Source organism: Myxocyprinus asiaticus, chromosome 42 (assembly GCF_019703515.2).
Source record: "Myxocyprinus asiaticus isolate MX2 ecotype Aquarium Trade chromosome 42, UBuf_Myxa_2, whole genome shotgun sequence".
Classification (NCBI taxonomy): Eukaryota; Metazoa; Chordata; class Actinopteri; order Cypriniformes; family Catostomidae; genus Myxocyprinus; species Myxocyprinus asiaticus.
The window spans coordinates 28,702,428-28,722,965 of record NC_059385.1 but is presented as its reverse complement, the minus strand read 5'-3'; the positions used below and the strand labels follow the sequence as shown (position 1 = coordinate 28,722,965).

The 20,538-nt window shown below is 36.0% G+C and overlaps 1 protein-coding gene across 5 annotated transcripts in view; it reads right to left on the bottom strand.

Moving 5' to 3' along the window:
* Nucleotides 1-2,405: 2,405 nt before the first annotated feature.
* The window catches only part of LOC127432353 (mothers against decapentaplegic homolog 2), a 40,114-nt gene continuing 21,981 nt past the window's right edge, over nucleotides 2,406-20,538 (bottom strand). The window contains exons 3-11 of one of the 5 annotated variants that reach the window (XM_051683317.1): nucleotides 18,540-18,629; nucleotides 15,829-16,022; nucleotides 14,127-14,261; nucleotides 13,944-14,018; nucleotides 12,528-12,581; nucleotides 9,095-9,307; nucleotides 7,575-7,712; nucleotides 7,354-7,498; nucleotides 2,406-4,569 (exon numbers count right to left, since the gene is read on the bottom strand). In XM_051683317.1, the coding sequence (XP_051539277.1) occupies nucleotides 4,446-4,569; nucleotides 7,354-7,498; nucleotides 7,575-7,712; nucleotides 9,095-9,307; nucleotides 12,528-12,581; nucleotides 13,944-14,018; nucleotides 14,127-14,261; nucleotides 15,829-16,022; nucleotides 18,540-18,629 (1,168 nt within the window). In that variant the 3' untranslated portion in view covers nucleotides 2,406-4,445. The remainder of the gene's footprint in view (nucleotides 4,570-7,353; nucleotides 7,499-7,574; nucleotides 7,713-9,094; nucleotides 9,308-12,527; nucleotides 12,582-13,943; nucleotides 14,019-14,126; nucleotides 14,262-15,828; nucleotides 16,023-18,539; nucleotides 18,630-20,538) is intronic. The other 4 variants (XM_051683318.1, XM_051683320.1, XM_051683321.1 and 1 more) reach the window with 4 other exon arrangements.

Genomic DNA, 20,538 nt, shown 5'->3' with positions numbered 1-20,538 from the left:
CCACCTGCCTAATACTGTGTAGGTCCCCCTCGTGCCACCAAAACAGCACCAACTCACATCTCAGAATAGCATTCTGAGATGCTATTCTCACCACAATTGTACAGTGGTTATTTGAGTTACCGTAGACTTTATCAGTTCGAAACAGTCTGGCCATTCTCTGTTGACCTCTCTCATCAACAAGGCATTTCCATCCACAGGACTGCTGCTCACTGGATGTTTTTTATTTTTGGCACCATTCGGAGTAAATTCTAGAGACTGTTGTATGTGAAAATCCCAGGAGATCAGCAGTTACAGAAATGCTCAAAACAGCTTATCTGGCACCAACAATCATGCCACGGTCCAAATCACTGAGATCACATATTTTTCCCCATTCTGATGGTTGATGTGAACATTAACTGAAACTCTGCTTGATTTTATGCACTGCACTGCTGCTGAGAGAGGTCAAAAAAGAATGGCCAGAAGTTTAAGGAAAAACACTCATTATTGCATTTTATTATTGCACTCTCTCACTTTTTATTTACACATAACGCTACATACTGTACACGCTGAATAAAATGTTTGCATTAAAAACATCCAGTACATCACAGCTCCGAAGATTTTATATCCATTAAAACACGGATTATGTCAAGGATGTCCGTGACGTAGTAGATGAAATCCACTACGTCATTGCACTACAGTCCGAAGCAAGATCATCTTAGCTCTGTTCCTATTGGTCTAGGTTTGTTGGAATTATTAATTGGAAGAAGGTTTGGCTATTGCCTAATAAACATTTTATTACAAATAAGATTAAGGAAATTTCATTTAAGATATTGCATATATTTTACACTGCTAAGCACTTTCTAACCAAGTTTAAGAAATACTTGGATGTAAACTGTTCATTTTGTCTAATGCAACCAGAAACTGTACCTCATCTTTTCTGGCATTGTCAGTACACAAAGAGGTTATGGTGGGATTTTTCTAAATTTATAAATGACAAACTGTGCAGTTTTGTTTTACTATATGAACATGTAATATTTAGATTTTTATAACAAGAGTGTGGAAAATGAGACATACAGTGTTGTGCAAAAGTCTTAGGCACATAAGATGTTTCACAAAAATATTTGTCTTAAGATGGTTATTTACTGTATATCTTCAGCTTTAGTGTGTAAATAGGAAATATACATTTTAGACACCTAAACATTCCTTTTGCAAATAAAATAGAATAGAAGAACAGGGAGCCCTGCAACAAATGGCATGGCCCCCACAGAGACCCCAACTGAACATCGAGTCAGTCTGGGATTACATGAAGAGACAGAAGCAATTGAGACAGCCTAAACAGATAGGTCACACCAAATATTTTTTATGTTTACTGGATTTGCATGACATTAAATGATCAATGAAAACTATTTATGGCATTATTTTTGAAGACATCCCCACTATGCAACATTTTTCACAAGTGCCTAAAACTTTTGCACAGCACTGTATATTATTAATCTTATTATATTTGTTAAGTTTCACATTCACCGGTGTAAATTTACCAATCAGAAGCCTCTTTTTTTCTGTGGTGCTAAAAGAAATAGAAAATTATATGGATACTATTATGGCGAGTACCAACAAAAAAGCTGTAAAAACTGTGCTCTTATGTAATGCATTTAAGATTTTTGTGAAGTAGCAAGCCCCACATTATAATAATAATAATAATAATAATAAAAACAACTCTTGACTTTGTAGGGCAGCTGAACCATTCTGGAAACCTATGTTATTAAAGCTCTTGCTCCCCTTGGTGGTCAAAGTAATGAAGCCTTTTTTTTTTTTTACTTCATGGCATTTAAAGATATCTACTGTATTTATAAAAGGGTGTTTCATCAACTATGGCCACTTTTATGTACTATTTTTTTAGGTAGTTTTCCAGATAGCACACGTACATTGCATCACAATCCACTTAACATCTGCTAAACATCTTTTAAAAAAAAAAAAAATCAGATTTACAAACATTCTAAATCATAAACATTTGCTGAGTTTCTTATTGACATCCATGAGGAAATGTCTTATAGACGTATTGAGACGTATTGTACCCAAAAAAAATTAAATACGTAAAAAATACGTCTTCCAGATGTAAATACATCAAATAGACGTCTGGGTGATGTGCGTATGCTATCAGGGTTGCTGATCTCCAATACGTCTATAAGACATTTCCTCTTGGATGTCAATAATACATGCAGCAGATGTCTTTGAGACATTTATGATTTAGAATGTTTGTAAATCTGATCTTAAGATGTTTATCATGTCAATTAGAATTATCTTTCCAGATAGAAAGGTATAAAACAGATGGGAAAGATCTGAGAAAAAGTTCTATAAATGAACAATTTCGATACTAATTGTGTGAAACTGTGCATAAAAACAAAAACAAAAAAACAAGACAGTCATTAACATGAGAATTAAAACTTTTTATTAGTGTATTTATGAAGTCTGCATATGCAACACGCCTGAAAAGCTTATCGCCTGAAGTTCACGTCCTACCAATACATCTTTCTAATAGTAAAACAAGCTCACCAACTGTTAAATGCTTTGCAAAAAAAGGAGAAAAGAAATAACAGAAAAAAAGTCAAATAAAATTATATATTCACATTTATATGCATATATGTCTGGTCCACTTTCAGGTCTATTTGGTTTTCTTTCCACACCCAGTCAAAAATGGCAAGCAGAATGTTCCCAGTGTCTTATGGCCACTACGGGCCACAACATCTTCGTCATCTTTTCACTATATGCACTTTTAAGTACAATCGCAAGAGTAGTAAAGTCAATGAAGGAAAATATGGAGACGAAGGTGGGAAGAGGGGAATGGATATTTGAAACGCCTGGTCACTGCCACAACAAGTAAAGAATAACGGACAGCTATATCACAGTCATTAGTAAAAAGTTGTACAACGAGCACGCACACTAAAGTTGCACAGTTCTCCCTGTCAAAGCAACCTGTTTGGAAGTCTTTTTTCCCAACTGCAAACCAAAAGAACACTACGATGTTTTCGTAGTATTTGACGCTAGGCTGAATTTCCCCTTCGGGTAACCACAACCTTGAGGGGTGGTGGAGTACACAGTAGATTGTTTTTTTATGGGTGAAAATAAGAGGAAAAGCAACTAAAGTAAAAATTCCAATGTATTTCAGATCGACTGGGGCTTTTATGGGCGAAGTGTTCAGCGGGACAACAGCTTGAATTGGAAACGGAAAAAAAGAAAAGATATATGTGCTTATAAAAACGTCATGCTTAGTAACGTTTTGTATGATCGAACATTTCATTATGAAGCCGTGTTCCTTTAAAAAGAGGGTGAGCTAAAAAAATATTCAATTCTAATAAAAAGGAAGAGCGCTTTAAAAGATCTTAAATATATTTATATATAAAAATACATGAAAATACAAAAAGTAGCTAAGAAAGAAAAAGGGGGAAAAAAATCTTGTAATTGTGAAGGATAACCTAGTTTACTAACACTTGGATTCGTGTTTTTTTTTTTATTTATTTATTTTTATGCAAGATTATGATTGCATGAGTCCGTTTTAATAACCTTTGAAAGTCTTTGCTCATCCTTAAAACAAACTTTTTTTTTTTTTTTTTCTGAAGAAACCAGACTCCAAAACCACTCTATAGCTAACTAGTGAATATTTCACCCAGTGAATAAAATGTTAAATAGGAAGGGTGGTTTAACCTCACAGAAAGGAAGGTAAGAATTAAACATGGGTCTTTGTTTTGTTTGGTTTCCTTTTAACATTCCTATCAGTTTGCATCTGAATACAAGAAGCACGTCTTACAGCAGCATATCTCAAATCAAAGGCAACACTCTTATATAGTGGTTTGGGGCAATTTCACTTCAAAATAAAGCTATCTTTTGGCATTACTTTCAGGAATCAAAGTTGAGAACCATGACTTAGTCTTAACACTTTACTTTACACAATTATTCCACATGAATAAAATTAAAGTATGCAACTTTTTGCCAGAAAAAGTTACCTCCTTGAACAATCGAATTCAGATTATTAAAAGTCTGAGTATTCACTTCATTATTTAACGGGGGAAAAGCCTTATTGCTACACAAGTGTGTAAAGTTATATTCTGCCTTTCAGAACTTCCACACACCATCCCTCCTTCTCAAAACAATAGAATAAAATAAAAACCAATATACATTTTAAATTCTACTACTAACACATTTAATATTGAGGGGTTTTAGGATAGAAAACAAGAGAATTAAAAGGTGCATGAAGCTGATGTGACAGCAAGTGCCGTGTTCATTTCTGAACGGTGAGAACATCAGTGTTTTTGGGGGAGGCGGGGCATGCCAAGATAGACATAAAGGGTCACAAGTACTATGAAGGGGGGGGCTAATAGTATGTCTGTTATTCTTTGAGTTGTCATTTGATGTGATTGTAGAATCAGTCGTTTTTGGGGCAGTAGAGAGATAGAGCGTCTTCATGGCGATTAGGACATACTGGAACAGCGTACAGAGGGCGAGCCCATCTGGGTCAGAACCTTATCCAGCCACTGAAGGGGACCGTTCAGATGCAGCTCGATCCAGCAGGGAGTGCTCGTGACTGTCTGCCGTCTAATAAACACACAAGAACAGAATGGATAAGATTCATATACAACAATAGTTGGGACAGTATGGAAATGCTAATAAAAAACAAGTGAATGGGGACAATGAAAATAAATGTGGCCCATTTGTTTGGAGGGTTTAAAAGGCAGAAACGTGAAGCTTACAATTTGTTAAAAGCACTTGCATTAATTCTTCTGTAAAACCTCATGTAATGAGCTGTAAAGTAGTTAAAATTGTCATTTTAGGGTTTGTTGACATTACATCGTCATGGTAATGAAGTTGTAAAATTGGCTATAACTTTACACAGATAAGGTTAGTCAGTGATGGTTTCACACTAAAATCATGTTTACACGCATATCCTTTTATATCTTGTGGCTAAACTTTTGAAACAGTATTTTAATGTTCCAAAATTGGCCTCAATCTCTTCCATTGCAAGTGCCTCACTGTCAACCAGACTTTTGCTTTTTTAAAGAAAAGGAGGGATGAGCCAAAATTAATTTGTGGTAATCAATATTATGCCACAAATGCTGTTGATTGAGCTTAGCTTGTATTGAACCCAGAACATTCATTTAAGGCTTTATACTATGCAATGCAGGAGCCATACATCAACACTGTCCAAAAGCGCCACTGACTTCTCTGGGCTCGGTCTCATCTGACATTGTGTGATAGGGACCAAGCAGTCACAAGGAGAATCACACCGGAGAGAAGGAATGGCTTTCCAAAAAGATGTTTATTCTGTCAGAGGTGCAAGATGTGCGAAGTGTTTAAAAGCAAACAAATACCAAGGTTACGTAAAAAACAAAAAAACGGTTTTAGGTACTAAAGCAGTACCAACTCCCCTCCCTCAACAATGGAGGCTGGAGTATATTGTGCTCAAGCAGCGCTGGCAACCTTGTCCATGTGCTCTAAGCACTCATCCAACTTTTCTTCCCTCTAATGGCAGCTGACTTAAATACATGATTTTCATCGTCCTTTTAATTGGAACGTACCATTTTGTGTTTTAAATCAAATTAACCCTCACCTCCCCATTCTTATACAAAGTCACATTAAATAAATAAGAACCAGAGTTAAAATGAGACTTATAAACACCAATAAATACAACAGAGGACAGAAATAAACATTATTTGCACATAATAACAGATTTTTCTAAAGAACTAAAATGAACAACCCCAATATATATTGTAAAATGTTGAGTAAAACAATAAACAAGTCCTTTTAAACACAGTAAAATTTTGTGATGGAAGACTGACCCACAGGCTCACCATCACAGATGGAAAGTAGAAAAGTGGAATCGTGTATTGTGGTCATACAAGTCCAGATTTCAAATAATAATAATAATAATTTAAAAAAAACAGCCGTCGTGTTCTATGGGCCAAAGCGAAAAAGGATCATCCAAGCCGTTGTCAGCGTCAAAAGCAAGTGTCTGTCATGGTATGGGGGTGTGTCAGTGGCCATGGAATGGGTAACTTTAATGCAGAATGATATGTACACATTTTAGAGCAACATATTCTGCCATCCAGATGCTGTCTTTTCTTGGGACGTCCCTGCATTTTCCAGCAGGACAACGCCAAACCACATACTGCCCGGATTATAAGTGCATGGCTGTGTAAGCAGAGAGTGTGGGTGCTAGATTGGCCTGCCTGCAGTCCTGACCTGTCTCCAAATGAGAATGTGAGGTGCATTATGAAGTGTAAAATATGGCAACGAAGGCCTCACACAATTTTGCAGCTGAAGACCTACAAAATGGTTGAATGGGGGAAAAATTCTGCTTGCTTGCTTGCTTAACTTAAACTTGTGTCTTCAGTACCCAAAACTTAAGTGTTAGAAGAAGAAATGGTGATGTTACACAGTGGTAAACACTCGACTGTTCCAACTTTTTGGAGCGTGTTGGAATTATCTGATTTGAAATGAGTGTATATTTATATAAAAAAAATATAAATGTTTAACATCCAAAAATGTGTAGTTGTAGTGATTTTAATATAGCACAGGGTTAAAAGAATTTACAAATCACTCTTTTGTTTTTATTAGCAAAGTAGGTATTTATAGTGTATAAAGTAGGGCTGGGCAATCGGGCAAAAAACAAAAACACAAATGCTGTTGATTTGGGCTCAACTTGTAATTAACCCAGAATATTCCTTTAAGACACGAAAGCAGTGTTCGCATTAACATGCACTGTGTAAACGGCACACTCTTTACCTCCATATACAAGTGGCTTAGTGAACAACTTAATCCACCACAAAGAATATCTAATGTAATTTCCCTACAACTCTGCAGTAAATAACAAACAAAGCATCTCAGGCCAACTTCACCATTTTTTGAACACCGTTTCTTCAATTAATTTTCAGTTGCTCTGTTTCCTTAACTTTCCGTCATAACCTGCTTCATCACTGCGCTGCAATAGAAGAGTTTTCCATTTTACGTCATACTCCAAGTGCACTTCAGCACATGCACACTTCAAAAACCTATATACATGCTGCTTGTGCATTTACATGGACACATTAGCAGTTTTTCAGAACTGTTTCAGTCTTTCTTCAAAAACCCTGGAATAAGCCCAATTGCTCTTAAGTGCATGTAAACAGGGGGTCAAAGACTGACTGGACTATTCACCAAAATGTTCCCTTTTGAGTTCCGCATATGAAAAAAGTTATCGGAGTTTGGAACACTGTGAGTGCGAGTAAATTATGATAGATTTTTGGGTAAACTATCCCTTAAATAGGAACTCCTATTAAATCAAACATTTGTTAAATACTGTTTCATAGAACTAAATGTGATGCTTGCCAAACTTCTCCATACCTGTACTCGGCTCCCCAGCCTTTGACAAAACTCATGCGAATAGTGCACATCCTGGTCAACTGATATACAGCTTCAAAGCCCTGGTTCACTGACTGAGCCAGTAGTGCTGCAAACTCCTGGTTATTGAAGATCTTCAGGTTACAGCCTAGAAAAGACCATACAATCACCTCAAAATGCCTGACATAAATCAAGGTTGAAGCAAATTCTGAGGGATCTCTTACCTGGGGGGATTTTACAGACTGTCGCCGGGTGCCAGCCATACCTCTGATTACAGTTAGGGCTCTGAACGAAGATGGCGCTGTCACTAAGACATTCAGCAAACACCTCCCCTCCAATATAATACAGTCTGACCCCTCGTCCTATTCATCACAAACACAACATAAAAAAAATTATCCATGTGGCTATTGTCATCAACACTATTTCAATGTGTAAACGTAGTCTTTGCATATGACAACATTAATGTCCCTTAAGTAATTTTAGAGTGCTGGTATATTCTAATGGTCGACCGATATATCGCTTTTGCCGATTAATTGGTGCTGATAGCTACTTTTGGAACTATCGGTTATTGACAAATTAATTAGATAATTTCTTTTTTTATTTTCACCCATGGCTGGCATTGGAGGGATCTGGAGTAGAACCGCAGCCTCTAGAAGTGAAATACACTCACAAAGCACTTTATTAGAAACACATGTACACCTACTTATTCATGCAATTATCTAATCAGCCAATTGTGTGGCAGCAGTGCAATGCATCATGCAGATATGAGTCAGGAGCTTCAGGTAATGTTCTTACCAACCATCAGAATGGGGGAAAAAATGTGACCTCAGTGATTTTGACCGTGGCATGATTGTTGGTGCCAGATGGGCTGGTTAGAGTATTTCTGTAACTGCTGATCTCCTGGGATTTTTCATGCACAACAGTTTCTAGAGTTTACTCAAAATGGTGCCCAAAAAAAAAAAAGAAATCCAGTGAGCGGCAGTTCTGCGGATGGAAATGCCTTGTTGATGAGAGAGGTTATCAAAGAGCTACAGTAACTCACGTCAAACCTTGAGGTAGATGGGCTACAACAGCAAAAGACCACATTGGGCACTTTATTAGGACAATAGTTTTCCTAATAAAGTGCCAGGTGAGTGTGTAAACAATCACTGACACCTTGTGGCGATTTGATGCGTCTAAATCGGTTTTCATTGACAATATTCATTCATATTTGTATCTTCACTTTAATACATATTTTGTTATTTTGACTAGATAATCATCAAGTGTTCCAAGTTGAAGCCGAGGGCATGAATGCACAGCAAAATTAGAGTATATGTACGAAAACGTGTCCCTTTACATACATGCATTGCGTCTTCAAATTCCTATCTGGTGAATAATGATCAAAAAGTCACCTGGACAATGTAAATGTATATTTTAAAAAAACCCTCATTTGGTGAATATATAGGCTATAAATACAACAACTCATGAATGCTTATGTCATGCATTGTTTAACAGATTTAAGTCTCTGACTGTTTATGGACAAATGTTTGGTTATTATTGGTATTATGGTTGCACAATACACTATATCTGTGCTCATCACAGTATGGAAAGACCATGAAAATATTTTAAAAACTATAGGCCGATTAATCGGTTATCATCTTTTTCCACTGTCTTGGTTATCGGTACAGACAAAATCGAATACCGAATTTGGGGTGAACTATTTCTTTAAATAAATGGGAAAAACCAGTAGACATGGCCGATGCACCTATATGTCTACGGGTCATCTCCACGGTGGCATTGCGGTTGACATTGGACAGGAGACCCAGGCAGAATCGCTCTGAATTGGAGGGGTCTGTGAAGCCGTCCACAGTAAGGGAAGGCTGAGAGGCGTGGAATGTTTCTCCAACTCGCTGGTTAAGTTCATAGTAAGCTATGGAGCACCAAAATGCAGGCTCTGAATAAGTCACTGGCTGCAGGTCTGTAACATAGAAGGGGAAAGACCAATATATTGACAACAGACTTTGACAAACTTGCACAATACATTTTTTTTTTTTTACTATAGCACTGTGCATTGTCATTGTTTAACTGATATTATTTTGGTTTAGCTACATGTTAGTATGAAACTCATCTTGCTCTAGACCAGAGGTGCTCAGTCCTGATCCTGGAGATCAAACTTCCTGCAGAGTTTAGTTCCAACCACACTCTAAAGCCGTTGCACATTGTACAATGCTTTTTTTTTTTTCTCTCCACAAAACATGACACACGTTCGATTCAAAATATTTATAGCTTGTCTAAACAGTACACATTGTTAATTAGGGCTTTCCAGATTAAATTCAGACTCACAAGCTTCGATTCAATATCGATTCATATGGGTGTATTTCCGTTTTTATGTCCCTTTTGCTTCCATATGGAAGAAATTCAAATCCCAGCTGATGCTGTTAATTATCCAGGGGATCTTCTTAATAGGTACATTATTAAAATATTAATTTTACCAATTCTGTTTTATTAGTTTTACATCATGTCACATTTTAGCTTTTTAAATATGAACAAATCCATGTATTCAATGAATATATTATACTGCATGTATTTTTTGTAACATGTTTGTTAAATTGCATAATTTGTACCATTTAAAAGAATTTACACTGATTTGTTGAACATGTGCTAAAAACCGATAATGTCCCTTTAAGAAAACCAGCATTTCTGTAAAGAGAGTCTGTAAATGAGCGTAAACTAACTCTCATCTTTGCTATGCGTGATTAGAATTAAATGTTTCTTTGTTGTTTTTGATCAACAACTGACTGTAGAGAACAGAAAGGGTATTAAAAGAGACATTATTCAATGACAAATGGGTCGTGTGGATCTAGTCTTTGGACACACATTACACGGAACAACTTTTACTCTCAACTCACAGTGAAAGGATCTAAATATTTACCAGCTAGCTGCCAAATATATACAGTACATTTTAGCCACATAGCACGAAATTTGGCTGCAAATGCGAATGATTTCCTCTCATTGTAGTGGAAGGTTGCACATAGAGTATAAGACTGATCTTATATTGATTGATTGAATGAATCGAGAATATCAAGATTCAAATGAAGGTCACGATCCATCAGAAAATCAATATTTTAACTCATTAAACATGTCTCATAAAAATAATAATTAAAAGAAAAAGCAGTTTAACATGATTTGCACACTTTCAATGCAGACGGTTTATAAGGTATAGGGCTGCAAATATTTGCTCTGACAACGATTCGATTACAGTTCTTTGTATAAATTACCTAACGATTACGACGAATTGTCAAATCTAAAATGTGGTCACAATTCGATCGGATTTGATTATTTTGGAATGAATTATCATTTTCGAAAATATACACACAAAAACGATTCAAGGTTTTTACTTAACCTTCTTAATTCAGACAGTACAGGCATGCACCAGACTTGAGAACACATGCATTTAGTACCAAGGAGGTCTGACTTACATGTGTGGCTACAAAATAAATAACCATTATAATGTCACATGCATTATAGATCCAATAAAAATAAAGGATAATGTTTGTTGTACCAATGACTTAATGCAAACACACTCAGCTTGTATGTAAACTGTGGAATAGGCGTAAGAGGCACATTACATCTGCGTATCATGCAACGTTAACATTTATTGCACCAATATTTACAAATTAATTGCCATAAGACAGAGTGATAAGACCCATGATTAAATCGAGCAGGGTTATAATTAAAAACTATTAGTTGTGTATAGAGGCGGTATTACACGGTATGCGGTAACAGAGTTCCCTATTCATTTTCAATGGGAGAGGTGGAGTTTATCCAGGCTATTTTTAGTTAAAATATTTTATGAAGAAATTCAATTTTATGGAGATATAAAAAAACAATTTAATGTAGCCGGGGAAGAAAGCAACAACAATTAACTTACAACACTTGGTCAAATGGACACAAACAGTTATTATACACAAAAAGCAAAACACCAGCATAATCTTTCTTAATTAAAAGTGCACTTTCTTTTCCTTCAATATCACGTGCACGGTCTCTTGCAATAAGTTTCTTTTAATTAGAGGCGGTATCTGTATCACATCAGGAATTAATATTGTAAAAAAACAGACTATTAAATTGCATAATCTATGCATTAAAATTCCTCTACCAGATTGATGCATTGTGATTGCATTTTTACACCCCTAATGCCCAAATGTATATCATTCCATCTGACATAAGTGGCAACTAATGTTGCACTTTAACCCAAGACATCTTACCCAAAACTGGGATCTTATGATGCTTTGACAAATAACAACCATAAAAGGACAGAAAACTATCGTACAGTGTGCAATAGGCTTAACACAGCAGACAGGAATTATCAAGCTAACCCAAACTTTTTGCTTAGATGGAGCTATACTCTGCAGGAACTAGATCTCCAGGACCGAGCACCCCAGCTCTAGACCAACTCCAGCAGTTAAATTAATGTCTTCTAAAGCGACATGATCGCTTTTGGTGCGAAAAAGATAAATAAGTACTTTTTTTTTTAACTCTAAATCATGCTTCTGTTCAGCAGCGATATGCGTGTGTGACGTATTCGCATTAGCATTTGAAACACGCAAGAACTGATGCATGTGCGTTACAGCCAGAAGAGCAGCACTGTTTACAAGTGAGAAGGAACGCTGTACAGTATTTTGGTTGATTCTGGTTTAGACCTGTATTCATCTGTTTCTTTACTCACAATGGTGTGTTTGTGTGCTCATCCTGGATGTCTCAACTGAGAGGAGAACGTGAGATTACGTCCGTATCACGACAAAGGTAATACGTCACACGAAAGACCACGTGAACTCCACCCTATCGTGAAGCTTACCAGAAGCGATGGATTATAGTTAAAAGGTACTTAAATATTTATCATTTTTCACACCAAAAGTGATCGTGTCACTTTAGAAGACCTTAATTTAACCGCTGGAGTTGTATGGATGACGTTTATGCTGGCTGTCTGTGAATTTTGGAGCTTCAAAAATCGGATCATCATTCACTTGCATTTTAAGGACCTACTGAGTTGAGAAATTTTTCGAATCTTCTTCAAATGTGTTCTGGTGAAGAAAGGAAGTCACACACTCCTGGGATATCATTAGGGTGAGTAAATGAGAGAATTTTCATTTTGGGGTGAACTATCCCTTTAAGAATAAAGATTAGCATTTAGTTCTTACCCATGCCATGATTGACAGGTGAGAGTGTGCTCGGTGACAGTTCCGCAGGAGAACCTGACAAAAAGAGGAGGTTTTTTACAATAACAGAACTAATAGCAGCACAGGGTGGTGCTATACAGTTGCTAAGGTGTTGTGAGTGGTTTTTCCCATGTTGCCATTCTAGTGTTCTGGATGGTTGCTTAGTGGCCCATTCAAAAGCCTATGGATTATTTGGCCTGTTTTAGTGACCACATTTACATGCACTTAAGAAAACGGTTTCTAACAGGGTTTTTTTTTTTTTTTAAATTATTGGTGTTCTGAAACGTCATGTAAACGAGAAAACCGCTTTGTGTAAGCCCATATGCGGCTTACATAAAAGGTTTTTGAGCAGTGCATGAACAAACCCTATAACAAACATCATAGGATGGAGCCCAACAAGTCAACATAGTGGAAAGAATTCAACATTTCTGAGTACAGTGGGAAAAGCACACACACTATTAACTATTCCCATTTACACTCAACGAACACTTTATTAGGAACACTATGGTCCGTCAGACAAAAACAATCATGCCATGGTCCAAATTACTGAGATCACATTTTTTTCCCCATTCTGATGGTTGATGTGAATATTACCTGAAGCTACTAACTCATATATGCATGATTTTATGCATTGCACTTCTGCCGCACGATTGGCTGATTAGATAATCGCATTAATAAGTAGGTGTACAGGTGTTCCTAATAAAGTGCTCGGTGAGTGTATACACACCAACGTGTCCCTCACACTTGCACAAATGCACTGGTACATTGGGGAAATCCCAGAGATTACATAAGAGGGAAACCCCACTTCTGCAGCGCAATTCCCCTGAAGGTCACGATATAAAGTTATGGAAACAAACACAGCAACAACTCTGGAATATCTGGAAAAGAATCGAAGAAACAGAAAAACAAATAGCAAAGCCTTACTCAGATGCCATGTTTGTTATTTACACAAGCGTCATGGGGAAATTGCTGTAAAGAAAGCTGCTTACTGACCGAGCCGCATGTATCCGGGAGTAAAGAGTACGCCGCTTACACAGAGCATGTAAACGGGAACGCCACTTTTTCGCTATAAGCTGCTTTCTGGTGTCCATGTAAACATAGTCACTGTCTGCCAGGCGCAAGTCTACTCATTTCAGAAAAGTCACATGAATTTGAGGTATTATTAATGTCTGTAACAAACATGGGAAGTGTTTTGTGCCAAAGTTTAGTACTCAGGGAAGCAATAGTATTGGTTTCAAACATTCAATATCATCCTCCATTCAGCATTTAACAACAGAAGCTTTAGAGAAAGTCCAACTAGAAAAGCAAACTAGTTCGATAAACGCACAATGTGCTTCATCTAAATCCAAAAACACAAGGATGTCATTCCCATGTAGTGATGCCACTGTGGGAATGTACCTGTGTCCATACTTTGATTCATCTGCTGGTCACTGGCTTCCCCATCCTCACTGATATATCCCGGTGGAGGAGTTTCTAAACAAATTTAAACAAACACTTCATATAACTCTCAAACTACACAATGACACATCAAGATAGATTTCAAGTTAAGCAGAAAATCCCATTCCATTTTGAAGTGTGTACCTGGTATGTAGTTGTTAGGGGGCTCGATCCCTGTGGGGAAGTTGGTGTTTTCAGGAATGGAGTTGGTGTAGTCGTCCAGAGGAGGCAGTTCAGTCAAGATCTCTGTGTGTCTTGGCACAAGAACAGGAGGAAGAACTACAGGAGAGAGCGATCAGAATCAACAAGTCTGTACCAGTACTCAATATGCCCCTTTGTGATGAATAGGGATGGGAATTGTAAGAAATGCAACGATTCTGGTTTTAATTCCTCTTAATGATTCCAGTTTCTTAACGGTCCCAGTAATTCTTTTAGTACTTTTAAAGGAATAGTTCACCCAAAAATGAAAATCCTCTCATCATTTACTCACCCTAATGCCATCCCAGATGTATATGACTTTCTTTCATCTGCTGAACTCAAATGAAGATTTTGAGAAGAACGTATGGACCAAAAGAGCTGAGACATTGCAAGTGAATGGGTGCCAAAAATTTTAAGCTCCAAAATCACATAAGTCAGCATTAAAGTAATCAATAAGACTCCAGTGGTTAAATCAATATCGTCAGAAGCAATATGATTTTTGGAGCATCAAAATTTTGGCACCCAACAATCTTAATTTGTGTTCTGCAGAAGAATGAAAGTCATACACATCTAGGGTGGCATGAGGGCGAGTAAATGAGAGAAGTTTCATTTTTGGGTGAACCATCAATTTAAGGAAGAACTATTTGATGAGGATTACTAATATTATCATTATTATATGAGAAATACAATTCATGTTGTATTTACTGCCCTCTGCAGTCTGTTGCAAAATGATGAGATCATTTCAGATTTCTACAGAGCAGATAGAACAAATCAGAAATAAATGGAATACAATTCCTGTAAAAGGTGTGTTTGCAGACTGAGACATAAATACAAATGGGACACCCATTTTGTCATTTTGAAAAGATGACAATATACCATTTATTTGAACACAATGCTCTACAAGATCTATTGCCTGCTTAATGCCTGAATGATAAATTGAACCTTTGAGTTTATTTGTAAGCACACTCAAATTCCCTGAAATGTAAAAAGATGAATCTCATTGAATAAATAACATGGTTCGTTTGCAATACATACTGATATTTTACTTCTTCCATTTATATTCAAATCAGTTATGAGTTTCCTCTGTTGGAACTCTTTTAATAAGATTATTAAAGTGCATCTAATGTGTATTTAAAATAAAGATTTAAAAATGTCTCCCTTTTTATTAACGAATGAAAGTGTCATTGTCCTGTACACTTAAGTTGTGGATAATTCTTAATTATTTCTTTATAAATTGCACCAAGAAATATTTGGAGGGAAATGCATTTTGTAATAAATAAATACATTTTACACCAGGTTTTATAACTTGCGTCTTCACAATAGTAAAAAAAAAAAAAAGAAAAAAAAAAAATCAAGCCAATCACTTAACACTGGTTCTACTGTGTGTTTGAAAGGTGAGACGTTTCATTTCTGCAACTGAAAAACAATGACTATTTCCAAACAAGTTTTCAACCAATGGTCCTATGGATGAAAGGGGGAGTGTTTGAAACTTGATATTCAACAATTAAAAAGGCTACATAACTATAAAATGGTATTGCACAAACTACAAAAGTAAGAAAAGAATTAAGGCTCCATGACAGAGCAGCATTATACTGTTTGTGTGCATCCTGAACATAGAATGACGCTACGTGATGTTTTTTCTCCATACCTGGCGTCTCCACTCGTTGGTAGTGGTAGGGGTTGACGCACACTTCATCCTTTTTGAGGTTGAAGGCGTACTCGCAGGTCTCGATGGCGCGCAGCTCGTGATGGCTGTGCAGGTCGGGCCATCGCCACAGGCGACAGTAGATGACATGAGGCAGACCTTTACGGTGAGACACCTGCAGACGCCCGTCCAGAGATCTGACAAGAACGGCCACATAAAGAGTGCGAGAGAAATGGAAGAGAGGGAGCGTGCAAGATGACCAGAGGAAGACATGCATGAATGGAGAAAAGAGCGAAGATGGCATGATTAGACAACAGCTCGTCAACAAAAACAGAGAAATGTTACATTAACCATCTACTGTGACTAAAAAATACGAATGTTTAGCTACAATAAAAGGAATAATAATATTTTCAACCAGTGGTTCTCAACTGGAGGGTCGTGGCCCCAAAAAGTTAAGCAGGATAAAATAATGCCATGTGCAAAAAGTATAAATGCAACTAACAATATCATTGTTTACTGTGTTAGTGTTAATAGCATATCAACTTTTAAAACAAAGAAGAAAGCATTTCTTGTATATTTTGTTGTTGACGTCAAAGGCTGTGTGTCCAATAAAACTAGGTAGTTTGGCACTTGGTAGAAACTAGCCATATTAGGCCAATGCAAACTTGGACAGGTTGTGTAACATGGCCACATCCTCAAAAAAAAAAAAAAAAAAAAAAAAAAAAAAAAAAAAATCCTATGCAAGGTAAAAAAAAATAATGAAGTGAATTAAATCCCTTTTTTGCCATTTTCTGGCCAACATTAACATCTCTCTCATTAAAACATTTTTTTTTTTTTTTTTATTACATTTCAGCTATGTACTATATGGTTTGTTTATTTGCTAGTCAGTTGCAAGTGGTATCATGGGGAGAGGAATTTTCATTCTAGAGATCATTTGATTGGGCAAAAATTTGTGCAAAGACAAGTCATCACTATTTTTGTAAAGTTTTCACAAGGGATGGGCATTATTAAATAATTTTGTAGTCGAGTACTCTAACCCACAAAAAAAAAAAAAAAAAAAAAGTAATCGATTACTTGTAAATTTAAATGTAAGTTTAAAATAACAGGTATGGCACATACGTGACACAGGTTACCAAGAACGGTTTCAAAATAAGCTAACAAACTTTGCGTTTCTTTTGGACAAAATGAAATTAATAATATGCAATAATTTAATCCTCAATTTTTTTTTTACAATTCTCAATGCATTAAGGACTCAATTGTAACTGCGAGATTTGGTGAGAGATTAAGAAGGAAAGTACAGTGTAATTCAGCATTGCCTATGGCAGGCAAATGCCCAAAAGAAAATGAATTTGCAATTTTCGAATAGTATTTTTAATGGTCGATTAGTTGATGCTGTACGAGTACTCGATTAGTCGCACATCCTTAATTTTTGTATTTTATTAAAAAAAAAAAAAGTTAATTGTCAACTCTTAAAAGTACAACATATAGATGGCCTCATCCAGCTAATATACATGGACTAAAACCTTTAAAACACTTGATCTCATTGGGTTTAAATAGGGCTGTCGATTTAATGTGTTAATTCAGTGCGAATAATTAAATAAAAACATAACGAGTTAAAATTATGCAATTAATCATGCCCCCGGACCGTCATATTGTATTTTCTTGCTTTTACAAGTCTTAAGCGGGAGGCAGCAAGCGCAACACCAGCGGTACAGGCAACACGCTTCTATACAGGCAACAAACCGCACTGACATCAGACAGCATAAGATGAGGACGCTTTTTGCGTTCAACCATAGCTGGACGGATCGCAACTCCAAATTCAAAAGTCTCAAGACCTGTTTTTCTAAGCTATGTTGAAATTGACAGCGTTCTAAAAATGCAATCAAAGTGAGATGCTTCAAAAGCATCCGTCTGGCACGTTTAAATAGATATGTCCTTAGAAAAGCCTGTATAACATCCAAGTTGGGCAGTTTGATGAATTCTGTTATGAAATTGATTTTTGTGGAGTGTAGGCCGAAGATAGACTTGTGTTCAAAGATTATATTGATGTGAAATAAAAATGAAATATATACACAATTTATTGCCTTCTAAAGCCACTTTTTGTTTTGTCTAATCAATGCTTTACTTGTCTGCCACAATAATGTAGTATATTTTAATTATCAGAATTATTATATATTATAATTTAAATATAATTATTAATCATCAGATATACAATCATTTTTATTTGGGGGCCTTTCTCGACAAATATTGATATTTGTGATTAACTATATCATATTAATTCATCGGAATAGCATTTAATAAATTTGTTTAAAAGTTTTATTCGATTGACAGCACTAGTTTTTAATATTTTGTTTTTAAAATAAATTTTTGGGTTCCTTTTGTATGATAAAAAAAAAAAAAAAAATTGTGTTGGGTCACCACTTGACGTCCAAAGTTAAATCAGAAAAACCTGAAGCAAAACCAGTTGAGAACCACCATTTTTAACTTAGCTTTAGATAAATGAAAAGATTAATTATGAAAACGGGTTGATCAAGACTGCTTCAAAACTACTGCATAATTCAAATTAAAACTCCACATCCATTTTTAAGATAATGAATCTAAATTATGAATGAAGCACGTTAAAATGTCTCTGGCCCTTGGAGCCCCCTGTGCACTTCAGCCCCACCTGTGACCCGTGGGGTGAGTGTGGCACAATGTCAGGAGAGGATATTCACCTGGTTTGGTCAGGGTAGCTGTAAAGGCCTGAGGTATCCCACTGTTCTATCGTATTTGGTGTACTCAGTCCCCAAATTTCAGAGCAATTGCTGTGCACAGAAAGTAAAAAAAGAAAAAAAAAAAAGAAAAAAAAAAAGAAAAAAAAAAGAAACAAAAAAATGATAAACATGGGGCATGATTCATTCAAAAATACCAAGATGAAGTACTATGGGGGGTGGGGGGGGGGGGAATCGAAGGGCATTGTTTCTTTTATTAGAGATGTTTCATGCAGGTCGCCTGAAGTTGGCGAACAACGCAGTTGACCTCTAATAAAAGAAGCCACTCTAAATGGAGAATTCACATATAACAGTGAAATGAGAAAACCGAAGAGAAACTGACAAATGCATTTATACAGTAAGAGTTAGGGCTGGGCAATATATTGAAAATATACGATATAAAATCGCAATGATTTGTAATTGTTTGGCCATTATATTCCCTAAAAGCAGGTCATTAGACTAATTTCACAATTCTTCCTTGCCTTGCAATTGATATGAGTGTGTTAATTTGAGATGCTTTAATTGCGTACCTGATTTAAATGTCAAAAGTTTGAATCATTTCTATAAATCAGTTCAAAATGTTGTTTTTAAACAGCCATTTCAATTATTTGATTCAAAAAACTTTGTTTGCATCACTCAAAAATATTCATGGTGGTCTCTGCATGGCAATTTTCAAAATTTGAATTGATTTAGTAATAAACAGCAATTATTTGGCTACATTTTACTATGTATTAGTATACTGGTGTGCACAAACGAAAGGGATTAAATAACCATATTTGAATTCATTTATTGAAAAACAGTGCCATTTTTAACTTGACTTTTGACTGCATTTTATAGCTTACAGTCCATTAAACATTCTGAATCTACATTGTAACAATGTTTGTTCAGTTGAAATGATGGTTCCTTTGATTGGCGTAAAAAAAATAAAAATAATGGAGACATCGAATGTCATCAAAAAGCTAAAAAGTATCAAGATAATATTAACTATATCACCCAGCTCTATTTACAGTACATAATCTCTGCCCTGGTCACTATGAAGTGTTCTACTGAGACAGGGCAATTAACGCTATAAAGACGTTTCAATCAGGGGTTGGATCAGATATCGACATTTAAACAAAATGCAGCACAGGACAAGAACCTACAACCTAGTGCTGTTTAACTACATCACACTCAAGATAGGAAACACTAGAAGTCAATCAGACAAGTAGACAGACCTACAGTTGCTCTGAAAAAGAAACATGTGATGAGAAACAGACATGGTGATGTGACAGGAACAAGACTCGCACAGACTTGATATGTGATGAATGAAGTTTAGGCCCCTTGTGGTTTAACGGTCTCTGAAAAAAGATTCACTCTGAAAAGATAGTAGTTCACAAAACACGTGCCAGACTCAAACAATAACCTGGAGTTCTTGAGTATTATCTAGTCAAGTCTGCTTTTGAGATCCTTTTACATAAAAGTATTGTTTATATCAATTTAAATTGTCTGAATTTCCCACTTTTTTGTAGGTTGCATTTTTTTTTTTTTTAACACTAATTTTTGTTTCAACTGCAATCAAAGCAATCTGTCCTTGTGCTACAGCAGTATGTTTCCAACATAAATTGTAGTAATAATTTGGAATGCACTGTAGATCCATGAGGCATTTACAAAATAATGCTTTGATATAAAAACAAAAACAAAAAAAAAAAATACAGAAAAAAACCCCCAAAAGGACAAACCTCAATGCCTGAGATTTAGGGTTGGGGAGTAACAAACTAAAAGTGCATTGCAAGCACTTGTTTTAGTAAATGTACTAAATGTATTTATTTTTTCTGGAATATAAGATAATACTCCTCCCAAAGTAGGAGTTTTTTCCTTGCAGTATACCCACTCAAATAGCTTCAGTGAATCTTGTCTTGAAACAGTTTCACAAACTATTTCAAGAGTAACATGACTGTTTAACTCATTTTTAATTAGCGAGCAG